Here is a 15,337-nt window from a genome sequence, read left to right as displayed (position 1 = left end):
AATATTTTCTGAAAAGTAAGACAAAACTAAACCTTTTTGTTATGAGTATACCTGATAGTTTTATCCATCAATGTTTGTTTTCTCTATCCCAGGATGTCTAACTAGTGGACCAAATGAACCAAATTGGACCAATTGAAGCAAACTTACAAATTCTCTCGAAACAGTTGGAACAATAAAGAAATATTTCTTCAAAGGCTGTTCCATAAAGTTTGTTCGTCCCTCAGAAACTGGCCCCCTATTCTGCTTATTTTAGGCAATTGTAACAGTTATTTATAGTTTAAAGCCATTCACATTATTTAGCCTTTTAACACTTTATAAAGAGTATGATACACTTCTGATGAAAACTGACAATATAAAAATACAGAATATGATCTGGCAGAACTTTTAAATAAGCACATGAGAAAACTGTAATTATGAAAAACACTGTGTCTAAACTGGATTGCTGTAGATGGGAGCATTCTAGAATGTTTAAAGTACCCTGAATATACCAACCAACTTCTAAAAAAACAATGAAAACCTAGCTTTGGGAGGAACCCTTAACTCTCTCTAATTTTACCAGTTACTGTTGTTAGTGTCATAAAATAATACTCTACAGTTTTCTTGAAAAGATATTCTGTAATTGCAACTCTCCACATCAATACAGTCACAAAATGTCTCTTTTATCTCTTTGGGAAATTCTAAGCTTTAGGATTTTCTTCTGCCTGGATCAGGTTATGTATAAGAAAAGCAATGTGGAGTATGATTTAGAAGCGATCACTCTGAGAATATTGTTGCTAATTCAGGATTGTACCCAGGCTCCTAAGCTGAGTTGAAATCAATCACATTTATAACTACTTCTCATTCTTTTTTTATTATGGGCTGTAAGATCAAGAAAGTTATATCATGCTAGGTCTTGATGTCTGATAGATTACAAGTTGATCTCGTTGGAAAACATACACAGTGTTCTTTCAAAATCCAGGAGACACTTGACTATGGCTATGTGGATTGCTTGAGTTTCAAATGACAATGATTCTTGCTTTATGCTTTACAAAATCTTGTCAAATGCCACTGTTGTCTAGAGCAGAGACTGAGGTTACCGCACATATTAAATGGAAATATGCAGAGGATATGTTATTTTAAATGGTCTGGAAATCAATGGAAGTCAAATTTTCACAGAATGTAAAAGTGGCATGTACATTATGACAGATATTTACTTTTCATTCAGAAGGACGGTGATGTAATGGGGTGAGTGAGATGGTATGAGATATTAAACACAACCACCTGCTTTATATTACAAATCCAACATCCAAAGAGTCAATCCAAAATGACTATCACAGAATCCATATCGCCTTTATAATACAAACTTGTAGAAACACCAACCAGAAGCTAATTGAGTCCTCAAAACTCTAATCACTCTGTTTTAATGTTACAATTTTGCATCGGAAACATCAAATATAATTAGTCAGAATCATCACAACACTATCCACATTAATTCTATGTTCAAAATCCTAAAGCAGAAGCATCAACCTGAAGTGGTATGAGTCATCATCGCAACACTACCTATTATAGTTTACAACACCACAGATAAAACATGAGCCAAAATTGGCATGTCCTACCTACATTGTTGTCTTGTTTCATTTTCACAAAGAAAGGATCATTGGAAGTGACGTGAATCACCACAAAACAAACTATACAATTTTGAAGTGGAAGGATTAGTTGGAATTTACAATAACAGGAGCACGATTTACTATAACACAACCATACAATCTATGATGTTTTCTATTTATTACCTGTATGTCAGTACAACTGATATGCATATGCCTGTTGTCTAAGCAATCATAAAGAAATAAGTTATAGGTGAAATCAAATGCGATTGCAAGTGGATAAGAATACTTTGAAGAGGTAGTTAATGAATGTGTGTTATTTGAAATGACTCTTATTAGTATAAGTTATTAAATAAAAAGTTGTAATATTCCAGCAACACCCCAGTCTTCCAGATGATTAATGTTAACTGTATTTCAGTTTTAAGAGCCAACAGTATTGATACAACATTGAGATTTGCTCCATAAGACCTATGTCAAATTTGAAAACATTTTTCTTTCATTTTGGCTTCAGAATTATGCCTACTTATTTGTACTCAAAAGGCTAGCTCTTAATTTAACTAATTAATGTGGGATATTATTTTTATTTGAAACATTATAATTTTATAACTGAAGTGTATGTTAACATTTTAATATATTTCAACTATAAGAGTATATTATATTGCTTATCTGATGTTTTTGTTTGAAACTTGTGACTGACAATGATCGATGATTTGAAATTATGAAAGGATTGTTACAGACATTCAACATTGTTAAATGTTTTACAGCAAAAACAAAACTATTAAAGGACTGTTATTTGCTCTTTTTTCAGATGTGGAAAAATAAAACACAAACAAGCATAAGGTTAAAAGATTTTAAAAACATTACTGATATAACATAACAGAGGACAAGAGTCAAAATCAACACCTTAAACTAAAAATTAATGCAAGCCGCAAAATACCAACAAGAAATATCACCACAAAACAGCGGAATATCATCTTCATACACCAGCTGGCCATAGCCAACACTTTTGGAATTTGCTAGAACCATGTGATAAGGCGCAACAACTGCTGTGTAAAAACATAATTATCAGGATAGCGGAAAGAATGCCTAGCAAACACATAACAATATTAAATGTCTACAACAATCCTGTGTATTATTATGTTGGCAACTGCATAAAGAACATATCACTCCATTAATCTAATGTGCCAAATTACAGGGGTTAACGATTTTAATAATGAAAGTATTATATTATATTTTCATAACTTTACATTTTAAATTCCAATCCATGAAGTTGTATTCTAGAATGTCTGTCACAATGCATGTTCATCACAGACCCCCTTCAAGTATCATTAAATATTCTTCATAGTTTAAAAATATTACTTCAAACTATAATCAGGAAAAGATATCCAATTATTTTTAATGAAAAAGGTTAGTGTCTCTGTTATGACTTATTAGGGGTTATAAAATGAATGAAGTTGTCCTGGTTCTTTCCTGTTATAATCCTAATATAAGAAAGTATGAGTTTATTAAACGAAATGTGATTATCATACCCTAATACATGGAATAAATTAACCATGTGATCTGTCCAAAATAATGAAATTTGCAACAGCAACTTCTTATAGTTTATACTTACCAAAAATCCTATCCTTTTTACCCAAATTATCCTTGCTAGTTCTCTCATACATATATTTTAAAAAGAGATGATAAAAATAATACATTGATCTCAGAATTTATTTTGTAAGATTTCAATTTATAAAATAAATAAACAGATTTTAAGTTAAAACAACTCAGGCTGTTGATGAATAATTGAGCTGGATAAACACGCATACACAAATTTGAAAAGACACTAAGGAATGGGTTTCCCTATTTTTTAAAGGCAACTTGATGATACACCCTCCTCCAATTGAGAAATTAAATTTTCAGTAGAAAGGTTTGAAACATTAAAAATATAATTATTTGGTAACCAGCGCTGTGTCATTAGAAACATCATTCATACAACTCATAAAAATTATTTTGTGGGCACTCATAGACTTTATTAGGCATGAGAACAACATCCAGGTGTACTTTATTAAAATAACAAACAGTTTTGCACTTTCAATTTGTTCAATATAAACGAGCACTCACCAGAAACTGACTGACACACAATAATTTTAAAAATTTAATTTAATAGATGGTTTCAAGTGTAATGTAATTATTAAAAGAAAGTAAATAAAACATCACATTAAATATATTTGGTTACTAATTCAAAATCAATTTGAATATTGCTTTGACAATACATTTGTTAGATAAACATTTAAATATGTAAAATAATCACATTAATGTTATAAACATAGCATTGACTCGAAATCAAGATTTAATCATTGTGATAATTTTGAAACCCATCACATCAGATGTTTTACCAAGCAAATAAGAATCTACTCAAAAGCCTTCAATGGCGTACAATACGAAAGCATAAGCAAAAAATTACTAAATGACATTCCGACAAATACACTACTGAAGAAAAAAAATTACTCTATGTGTGGAAAACTACATTACTCCAGTGATTCTACATAATCTTTTATTTCAGTATAAAAAGTGTTGTTTGCAATAAAAAATTTCTATTGATTGCTTACTCTGAATCTTGATCTCTGACAGAGCTCTCTGTAAGTGCACACGTGGCTTCTTCAGTCTGCATTCTTTGAGAAACTGTTTGATATGTTTTTGATAGTAGTTTATCTTCGGTCACACCATGAAGCTCAAAATCTGAGTACAGTTTCTGAAAATGAATGAAAAGAATTGTAAGTAAAATTTATAACATTATAAAATAACTTCATATAAGAAATTTGTTATTATTGTCAACTTGTAAAGAAAGCTAGATCACATTATTGTTGTTTTTATTATATAAGGTTATCACTGAAGCCATGCTGGCTGGTCAATATTTCTGAAGAATATGAACCCACTATCACAAATGACTTGAAGATTATTTTGAAAAATTGTAAAGATTTTTGAAAATTCCAATTTCAATTAATGCTCTGTAGAATACTTGGCTGAAATTTTTAAATAATAAGAATATATTAAAATAAATACTAAGATTATTTTAATATTTAAGATTAATTTTTAATAATAAGAGAAAATCTGTAGCAATTCCCCACATTCTTTTCCCTCATATAATGCAAAGGAAATATGATTTGCAAGACAAAGTAGTTGGGAAAAGAGGTAGCACACACTTCAGAATTTATGTTTCATGTATATTTTTCCAAACTGGATACCTTCAAAATTTAAGGAATTGAAAGTCCAATTGTATTGCCAAAAATAGTGATTTTAAGATTGATTCAACATATATTAAAACATTGTATAGACTAGATATTCAAGACTACGCAAATAGAGTTATATTAAGTGCCCTGAACATCTCTTCTACTATAGTATGTTTTCGTCTTCTTATTCAGGTTTAGATTCATACTATCTGACATTAACTCCACCAAATATGATGTAATCAATCTTCCTGGACATTATTACATTTGTTACAAACAGCCCAATGGAACAGGTGTGTGTAACCATGGGTGCCTCCACAAATTTTGTGGTCTAGTATACCTTCTGCAGACTTACTCATTAATAGTAAAGTATACAGAGTCGGACTGATTAATATTCAGATAAAACTTACTATACTGATCACAGATATGAAGTAATATCCTAGAATATACCTAAATGCCACACACTAACCAGGAATCTCTTTTCTGTAGCAGTCTGAAACATTATTACTAAAAATACATAATGTTTCTTAGTTTCAATTATTATTCGATAATTACATGTACTACCTACCAACCATAGATACTTTTAATGAAGAAAAACTTTTACAGAACGTGAAAATGACATGAGCTAACAGTGTAAATTATCCTTACACTAAAATCATTTGTCATAAGTGCTGCATGCTTGGGTCTCTGAACTATTAATCTGTGGAGAGATCACTGAGGAGTAAGGATGAGTGGATTCACGTTTAATATAATAAAAACATTATGCATATAATTGTTGAGCCATCATGGCCATCTTATCCTTCCTTTCTTTTCAAAGAGTGATATTTTACTGATAATTGGGAGTACAGTAGAACGTTGATTATCCGAAACAATTGGTGCAAGGGGGTTTTTGGATAACTGATTTTTCGGATAGTAGAAAATCACTGTAAAAAATGTCTAGTTTTTTGTTGAGGGTAGGGGAATGGGTGGGACAGCAAAAAAAACAGGTTTTTGGACTAGAAAACACAATAGCACCTTTTAATATCACACAAAGAATAAAATATTATGTGAAGGTAACACATAAAGTAGGGACTGCACATACAGTAAATACAATTTTGGCTCAGTGACTAAGATATTGTAGAAACAGTAAAACATTTACTTAAAATAAGATAAAAAAGGAACAGTACAAAATCAACCCAAAATTAGATACATATGATAAAACAGTACAAAATTAACTTAAAATAAAAAGTTGAACATGTTTTGTTTGCTTAAGCTTTGAGACCCGTTTTTTTGCCGCTATATCTCATATGCGTTTTAAAGACAGCAGCTGCACAGAATCACATTCATCGTGCTGTTCAAACCATTTAATGTCAGTCTCAAAGCACTGGAAGGCTTCTTCATTGGTCAGACCTTTTTCAACCGAGACGTCATCATCTTGATCATCGTCTTTATAAATGTCATCTTTAGGCTCTTGTACCTGAGCTATTATGTCATCATCTGTCAAGAGTTCATAGCCAGGATCATCCTCATCACACTCTAGACACTCATAAATGTTTTTGGTCACATTCTTCAAGTCCTGAAGACTCTTTCAACAGCTCAACCATTTCTGAAACAAAGGTATCATTTCTTGGTTCTTCAGGTGAAGGCCTAGTTTCAGAGTTAAATGTTGGGTAAAGCTTGTTCCAGGCTTTTTTCAGGGTAGCCTCTTTGACATTAGCCCACAATTCTGCAGCCATGTAAACAGCACCCTTTAGGTTATCTTTATAGATTTCAAGGAGTGTTTTATTTTCTTCTTGGTCAATTAGTACGCTACGAAGCAATGCTTTTCTGTAGTAACGCTTGGAGGCCTCAATCACTCCCTGGTCCATGGGTTGAAGGATTGAGGTAACATTTGGTGGCAAAAAAATCACCTTAAACTTTCCATCTTCTCTGTCAACTGAAAAGTTTGAGGGATGACTTGGAGCGTTATCAGTTACCAATAGCCCATTTCCAGTATCCCCAGTTTTCATCTGATGTTTTTTAACCTCTGGGACGAGTACACTGCCATACCACTCAATCAATATTTTAATATACATCCATGAGTTTTTTGGTTTTTGTAGAGTTGTTTTATTCCTTTAAAGCATCGTGGATTCAAAGATTTTCCAATGTGCAGCAAAGGTAGCCTATGTGCATCTGTGTTGTTTCCGCATACCATAGCTGTTAAGCAGGACTTGCTGGCTTTAAATCCAGGCACTACCATTTCTTTTTTAGAAACAAAGGGATTGGGTTGGCATTTTCTTCCAATATAATCCAGTTTCGTCTACATTGTAGACGTTACTGTCCTTATATCCTTCGTGAACAAGCAAACTCTTAAACATTTCTTTAAATTTTCAGCACTATCAGTGTCAGCTGACAGCTTTTCCCCCCGAATGTCTATCTCTCTCATCCAATGCCTAGATTTAAATCGCTTCAGCCAACCAGTGGAAGCTCTAAAATCGTCGCTACCCCCTACTTTTTTGTTGATTTCCAATGCTTCTTCGCAAATCAAAGGACCACTTTTGGGTTGGCTTTGGCCTCTTACCTGCATGAATCATGTGTAAACTGCAGTTTTTAAGTCCTGATTTTCTGCAGTTTTCATAGTTTTCCTATGCAAGCTGCCATCTTCACTGTCTACTACACACACAAATTTTGTGATAGATTCACTGTTCTTTTTTTGTCAGTTATTGTTGAATTCCCTACACCAAACTCTCGAGCTAAGATTGATCTAATTGTGCCTCTTATTAATGGATCTACAATTTTAAGTTTATCAGATAATCTGAGAACAACAAGTTTATGTTTTGCCGACATTGCTAGAAATAATGCAGCACAACGAACAATAGCACACAGGTTAAAACAACACTGATTTCAGTGACACAAAGTTGGTTAGGTGGAAGTGGAACAGTACTTTATGTAACAGTATTCTGTAATGGAATGGCGGACTGTGCCGATCGCATGCATGCACTTCTGTTTGACCTATCAAGGCCTATCCAACTCCACCACTCGTGCTGGTTTTTTATGTCACCAGAGGAACTAATCCATGAGCGGCACTGCGTGTTCAGTGGCATGGTGATGAAGATAATATAGATCCTATAAATCATACTGCTGATATATCATGCGATTTTTATTGATACAGTTTGTTTATCAATGAATATGAACTTTTCAATGATTTACAACAATATAACCGATACCAGCAATGTGAAGGAACAAGTGGTAGGCATGCACAAGAGCCCACAGCGCCCACAGAAGTAACTAGGATTTGTTTTGTCCACAAATGAGGTTATGTGTGTTTTTTAATCTATTTTTAACATTCAACTTTAAAAATAATGAATTTTTTCATGTTTGGAAACTAGAAGAATGTAGGTTGTACCTTAACAATGTGAGCAAGGCAGGTACACTGGTAGACATGTAGAGAGTGGTCCAGCCGCTCAGACAACCAGTTGCACAGCAGTTGTATTTGTGCAGTGTACCATTGCTGTAAAACACCCAAACGCAGATTATTACTGAAGGTACAAAATACACATAAGTTACAGTTCAATATCCCAGCATGTTCATGACCTAATCGATTTAGAGTTTCTGTCTCCTTTTTTAATTGAAAATGTCAATCTCTTTTTATATGATATGAAAATTGAAATGGTTTAATAATTACTATATTAATGTATTTACCTTAAAGACGATTCTAGCAGTCAATAGCGTAATTATAATATTCATGTTTATACACATTGTTTTTAAAACCATATTATTCTCACTCCTAAATTTTTTTCTAGTTTAAAATATTTTAAAAGTCAAAAATTAGTTATAGTTTTAAAGTATTTGGTAAGCGCTCTATATAAAAAAATATAAAATTCATTTTAAGTAATAGAAAAAATTAAAATTTGCACAATTTTTCTTTGGCTTGTTTGAATGTAATTATGTTATATCATTTGAAGCCTTTAAAATTATTTGCAACAACCTTTATTCTTCATAATCTGTCCTCAAAACATATAAAATTCATTAGTGACATAACTAATAATGGCCAGAATTAATAAATCAGTTTCTTATTAATAATTACCAGACAAATTCATAAATATGTATTGTCGAAATTATACAATTTTAATTATGTGATATGAATAAAATATACAATCTTGTTATAAACTACAATTAAAACAAATTTCCAACTGTAACTAAATATACAGTAATTGGAAGTTATCGACAACATACAATTTTTTTTTTTAGAATAAAGGAGAGGCCGATCCCCCTTTAGGCCTTATTCTGTCTGTCCTCATGGGCCACTGGCCTGTGCGAGGATCTTATCAAACAGAATAAAGGGGAGAGCCGATACAGTACGAGGTTGATTGTACTGATAAAAAGTGCACCGGTCACAAACAGGATTTGAACCTGCGCTATCTCTAACTCAGACTCAAAGTCCAACGACTTAGACCGATCATCTGCACTCCCAAACACAAGCATTTACAGGTTTTTAAATAATAATGTGTAATGTAATTTTATTAATATCATTGTGGAAATGTCATTATGCAAATGCTAACATAGTGATAAAAAAGGATTTAATCACAACAAAGTAAAACAAATAATATTATAACAACTGCTGTATATTTCATGTTTTCCTTTCTAGACATATGATTACTTCTTCATCTTCCATTCGCTATGTAAGTAATACATTTTGGTTACTTTCCTCTACAATTATCTGTCTCTTTATTACTTTTTAAAAGCTGCATTAATTAATTTGTAATCAAGCCATTTATTCTGCTCAAAGTGTTTATTTCAATAAGTAATAATTCTTTTATTTTTTTATTTCCTCAATAATATTAGTAAATAAATAAAATAGAACAGGTTTCCATAATTAATTATACTTTGTCTGGAGAGCAATGGCCCCTGAGGTACTATAGACCCTTACTGGTCCAAGTGCTTTCACACACACATTCACAGTACTAATGCTCAGGATGCTCTGTAAGCCATTGACTGTGTTCCTAATGTACATTCATCCATTTTACTAATTCTTATCAAATTCAATCAGTTTTTAGATATATAATCTTAATAAGAAAATAAAGAAAATGAGTTTAAATATGACGGACTTATGAAATAATAAAGCTAAAAATATATAAATTACTTTACCCTGTCACATTTATGCCATGGTCAGACTCGTTTTATTTATTTTTTGATGGAGATAACATGTATAATATTCAATACATAAAATGTAGTTTATGTACACCATGGAGCAATTGTGATTTTTAGGGCTGGCAGGTAGCGGGGTGGTAAAAGTCAGCTATATTAATTGTTTTGTAGCGATAAATAGTCTACAATCCTTCAGAGTTCTCTAGACAGAATACAGAGACTTAAGTATATTACTACTTTTCAAACTTAATACGTGCTACCATGTAACACCCTTTTCCATTGGAACAATCAGTTTGATGGACTAGAATAAAAAGCAAGGATGTTGCACACAGACCAACAAACCATAGATCAAGTGTTCCACATGTGTGCCAGATGGAATGTAAATGATATAAGTTCCATAGGACTAGCCCAAATGTGGATTGTTCCTATACTTTACTGAGAACTATTAAAACTGGCAATGCATATCTGGGAATATGGTCTGTAGAGAGGAAACAGGTGGTTGATATATGTGCTACTAGGTTTACACTTTTGAAACTTTTGGAAACATTTAAAATAGTGGTATTGAAAATGCTATAACCAGATTTTGAAAACAAAACATATCGTTAAATTGTACATAATTTAGATCACTGACCTCAAAAAAGTTGAGAATCCATAGATCATCATTAACTTTGCTTCTAATTTGTTCTAAACAGTTTCTCGTAAAGTTGACGTAGGCGTGACCCATATCCTTCCCTGATCCAGACACATTCTGCACAAATAGAAAATGTAAATGTTATACAGAAAAACATGTACATGGTTATGCTCAGAATGGATTACAAAAACAAATGACCATGACTTTACCATAAAAAAACCAATACCTTATTAGAAGAGTTAAAAATATCACACCTGAAAACAACAATACCTAAATACCTAATTTAGAAAAATACAGTTCATTATACATTAGTGGTTTTGATATGTTTCTTATTCAAATAAAAATACAATATTGGTAGAACTTTTTACTAATTATAACAAATAATGGGTACAGAGAGTCTACACTCTGTATCTTTAAAAAGTAGTACAGTTGTCACTGATACTGTATTGTGCCACCGGTCTTACTTGCACTTTGCAGAATATGTATTTTATGAGGCTATACGAGCGTCATTCTGAATGTTTTGAGATACCGGCAGAGAATGCATACTGCAATAATCTTATAACTCTTGTCTGATTGTCTGAGCGCCTATCAGTATCTGACAGTAACTTGGGTTTATCAGTATACTTGTGTCGTCTGTTTGGAAAAAGATCAATTTCCTGAAAAAAATGTAAATATCAATAGAGCATTTTCGGGCTATGATTTTCCACAGTTTTAAAGTTGATTTGTCTCAAAATTGTATGTTGAAGTCTCAAAATTGACTTTGGTTCTGAAGAACCAAATTCACTTCAAGATGACGAATATTAAAGAAAGCTGCACTCTATCGTCACTCAAGAAAACGTCATGCCCTATTATCCAAGAGAACAGACACATCATTTATTTATTGATTGAAGCTTCACTAAGGATTATATCTTTATCAGTACGAATGTAATTGCATGAGGTTTTAAAAATTAGAAAACATTTTTCTTGGTGGTCGAAAATAGATCAAAATGATAGAGCATCCCCATTTTCACCTGGTTTTGCTATGTGCGACTTCTGGCTATTCTTCAATGCGAACAAACATTTGAGCGGTAATCACTTTTCTTCACAAGCTAAAACTGATAAGATTCATAAATACTTTTACTCCATTTTAAAAATTTAATGACTGGGTGTTATCAACGAATAAAAATCAGATTTCAATAATGCATTGATGCTGTAGAGGATTGCTTACACACCTAATATTTGGTAAGTCTAGCACAAAAACTCTTCATATAGCTCAAAACTTTCCGAGTGATCCTCATACCATACAGTTTTAACACTAAATAATTATTTATAAATCTGGAATTTTACAATATAATTAAAAAATAAATGACTGATTCCAACAGTGTTCTTTTCCATAAGAAAATGATTAATTTATGGTTTGTACAAAAGCATAAACTTATACAAAAAACAAGTTTTTATAAGAACTCCTTAATTGCAGGAGTTTTTCTTCATTAAGTATGTTTTCCCTCTCCCCTGTTTCTTCCACTTCTGAATATTTTCACGAAGAATCCATTTCTTTACTTGGTTTCTGTTGTATAAATCACAGAATCCAATTACAGCAGTCATAGTGTATTTTGACTATCGTATTGGAAGTTCATCTGCAATCTTAGTTCATATATAGTTGCATGTTCTAATATCCAAACAAGCCTTATTATGGGCATATAGGGGAGAGGGTAGCTCAGGGGCTCAAGTTCTACAGAAATTTTAGAAATTAAATGTTAAAATTGTAATCTGTGGTTTCTTGCTTAAGCTTAAGCACCCAGCCTTATTTAAGCATATATTTCTTCCTTACTTCCATTCTGGCTGTCCACAAATTGAAATTGTAAGTAGTACAAATAAAATTTGGCCACAGAGGTGCTCCCATCTATCAGATATATTTCATAACATGTTTAGCCTAAACACTATCTACCCAACTAAATGTTTGTTCATCAGCAGTCCAAGATTTCTCATCTCACAGTAGCCTACTGACATTTTGACCAGTAAATTCTTTTATTATCCCCTCATCTGGCTGAGCTTTAATTTTTTTGGAGCTTCAGCCTTTTTGGTGGAATTGGCCTGATGTTATGGGACTTTAACATTGGAGTTTTTCTGCAGGCATTGGATAAGGCAGAAAGGAGCTTTGATTTTTTGAGTTCTGAATATGTTTTGCTGGAATTGGATATTAGTTGGATCTTATACTGAATTAAAAGTTTTGGTTAACACTTTTTTTAATTTTCTTTTCCTACCAACAGCACAAGTACTTAGACTCGATGTATACAACTACTATGTTGGTGTTTGGTGGTCAATGAATTACGTCGTTAGTATTGATAATCTCTGGGATAGAAGGATCTGTCTTGTCCACTATGGCGGTTCTACCTCAAATTTCTTCAATTGCGGCCACTATTGCACTATCCCCAGAGACATATACCTCAATGAGGACCACAGTAATTTCAGTTCTTGACAATTGAGTAGGTTGGATGTATGATCTCTGAAAGCCAGAATTAATCATGGAGATGAGGAGGTATAGCGTAGATGCTAGAAAAAAGTCTGCAGATTTGAGGCAGTGCCTTAATACCTTTTAGAACCCATTTACCTACTCATCCATATTTTATACTGGGAGGAGAGAGGCTTCCATTTTCTCATGAGGCAGAATATTCATGGTGATGTGGAGCTTCCACCTCAGGATGCTACTCTTGACTTTGCATCTTCAGAAATGGTGCTGTTGGCAGAACTTTGAAGGGAATTCACTACTGCAGATTCTGAGACTCTTGCTTAATGTCGATTCTCATACCCTGAGATAGAAACTGGCCACTATGGTATGTTGCATGAAGGACTTGCCAGTTGCTGAACATCCAGCGTGATTTAGTAAACCAGTTTGAGTGACATGGATCCTAGGAACTAATGACGAGTTCAGAGAGCAGTTGTCAATCCCCATTGGTTAGGAAAGATTACTGCGTCCAACCTTGCTTGATTTAGCTGGTATACCCAGGATAGTGAAGGCTACGGGGAAGAGAGGAACATGGTATCATCAGTCTGCCCTGCCATACATAAACAAGTACGGAATTAGGGCCTGAAGTTTGGCGAACAGCGAGTTCTTTATTATTGGCCTCTGGTCAGTTGTAGGTGGTTGGTTGGCGAATGCAGACATATTGTGACCTGTATTCTATAGTTCAGTTTTAATAATTAGTGTTGTGTTTTTTTTTTTTTTTATTAAATGGATGTTTTAGAGTTAGTGAAGTTGATACACAACATGGTGGTTGTGATTCCTGACTTACACTTGTCACAATGCTTGGTATGATTTGTTTATTTTAACCTAGTTTTTAATTATATGTTAGATTAGTTGTTTACCTGAAGAAGAGATCAGATTGCAGATCTCAAAATATAGTGTTTACTAATTTTTTGTATCACTGAACGATGGCAAATGTCCAGAAAAATCCTGTTTCCTTCACAGTGTCATTCTTTAATAATAAATGCAGACAAACTCAAAAAGGATTTTTTTAATTTTTGTAAAAATGCATTTCGTATCTTAGCTTTAGAAATAGAGTGATGATGATGAAGAGGTTTGTATAATAACCCGGATGACTTATAGTTGTAAAATTATACAGAGAGAAATGACATAATACTTACGGTAAAGCTGAGAATGGAACCAATAAGACTGCCTTCGTCATAACGTCCAAGTTTTGATAGTGTTGTTTCGAGAACAGCCACTAACTTGCTAATCATTCCTTGACTCATTGCTGCAGATGTCTTTTCAATCAGATCATCAATTTTCGTGTGGTACTGATGCTTTAAATCAAAATCAAAATATATATTTATAAAAAAATAAGAAAACATTCAAGTGAGTAGAAATTAATTAACTTGTGCTACAATTTATCAGTGTAAGTAGTGAAGGAGGAAATATTATAATTATACATCATTCTTTTTAAACTATTTTAGTGCAATAAATACAGTCACCAACTCATACATAAAATTTTATATGGAAATACAAGATGAAATTACTGAATGGCTGAAATAACAGGGTGTGACGCTGGTAAATTAAATTTTATAGACGTTTACCGATAAGACTCATATAACCTTCAATAAAGCTTCTAATGCTGTATTGTAATATGAAAACAATGTGAGTATTGTTTTCAGTACTCATAGTACAACAGCACTTCATAGTCAATGCTTCCATTAAAAGATTGAACATTAAAAAAAGTTAAGATGAGGCTTTTACTCATTACTAATCCCCACCAATACTCCCATTGACCAGTGACACTGAAACACCAGAACTCTCACAGGATCAAGTGCCCAAACCTGTCATGAAACCCAAGAATGCAACAGTAGTGCCACAACTTCCCCCTTCTTGTCGTGGGAGACAACTTACGAGAGAATCTATTACGGGTTATTGACGGTATCACTTACATTTTCCTTTTAATTCCTCCCTTAGTTTACAGTCTAATGCATAAGGATGAATATACACCTCTATTTTTAATCCTGATTTCCTTTTCTTTGTCCTCTCCTATGTATTCCAGCCTAACACTAAAGTGGGAAGCAGTCCATACCACTGCGAGAAAGTGATGGCATTGGGGAAATGTGTCTTCAATGGCCCCTCCACTATTAGGCAATATCTTAGAGTACTTAATCCATTAGGCTAACCACTCTTCAAGTAGTATCACAGGAGAATAATAAGAAATTCATGAAAAGTTGTAGAGAAGGCAATATTTTGCTGGGCTCATCAAAAGAAAGAAAGATAGCTAAAAGGCCTAAAAGAAATGAAAAGCTGCTAAGATTCACTCATAGAGAGATCTGGGGGAAGAATAATGGGACAA

General features: G+C 33.0%; 1 protein-coding gene across 14 annotated transcripts in view; it reads right to left on the bottom strand.

Moving 5' to 3' along the window:
• LOC124369196 (calcium-dependent secretion activator) overlaps window positions 1-15,337 on the bottom strand; it is a 368,545-nt gene that overhangs the window by 41,847 nt on the left and 311,361 nt on the right. For all 14 annotated transcript variants that reach the window (XM_046827016.1, XM_046827015.1, XM_046827022.1 and 11 more), the window contains 4 exons: window positions 14,154-14,312; window positions 10,530-10,646; window positions 8,157-8,261; window positions 4,175-4,317 (listed from right to left, as the gene is read on the bottom strand). In XM_046827016.1, coding sequence (XP_046682972.1) covers window positions 4,175-4,317; window positions 8,157-8,261; window positions 10,530-10,646; window positions 14,154-14,312 — 524 coding nt within the window. The remainder of the gene's footprint in view (window positions 1-4,174; window positions 4,318-8,156; window positions 8,262-10,529; window positions 10,647-14,153; window positions 14,313-15,337) is intronic.

The sequence above is a fragment of the Homalodisca vitripennis genome, chromosome X (assembly GCF_021130785.1).
Source record: "Homalodisca vitripennis isolate AUS2020 chromosome X, UT_GWSS_2.1, whole genome shotgun sequence".
Classification (NCBI taxonomy): domain Eukaryota; kingdom Metazoa; phylum Arthropoda; class Insecta; order Hemiptera; family Cicadellidae; genus Homalodisca; species Homalodisca vitripennis.
The sequence above is the reverse complement of the archived record's forward strand: the minus strand, read 5'-3'. Positions and strand labels throughout refer to the sequence as shown.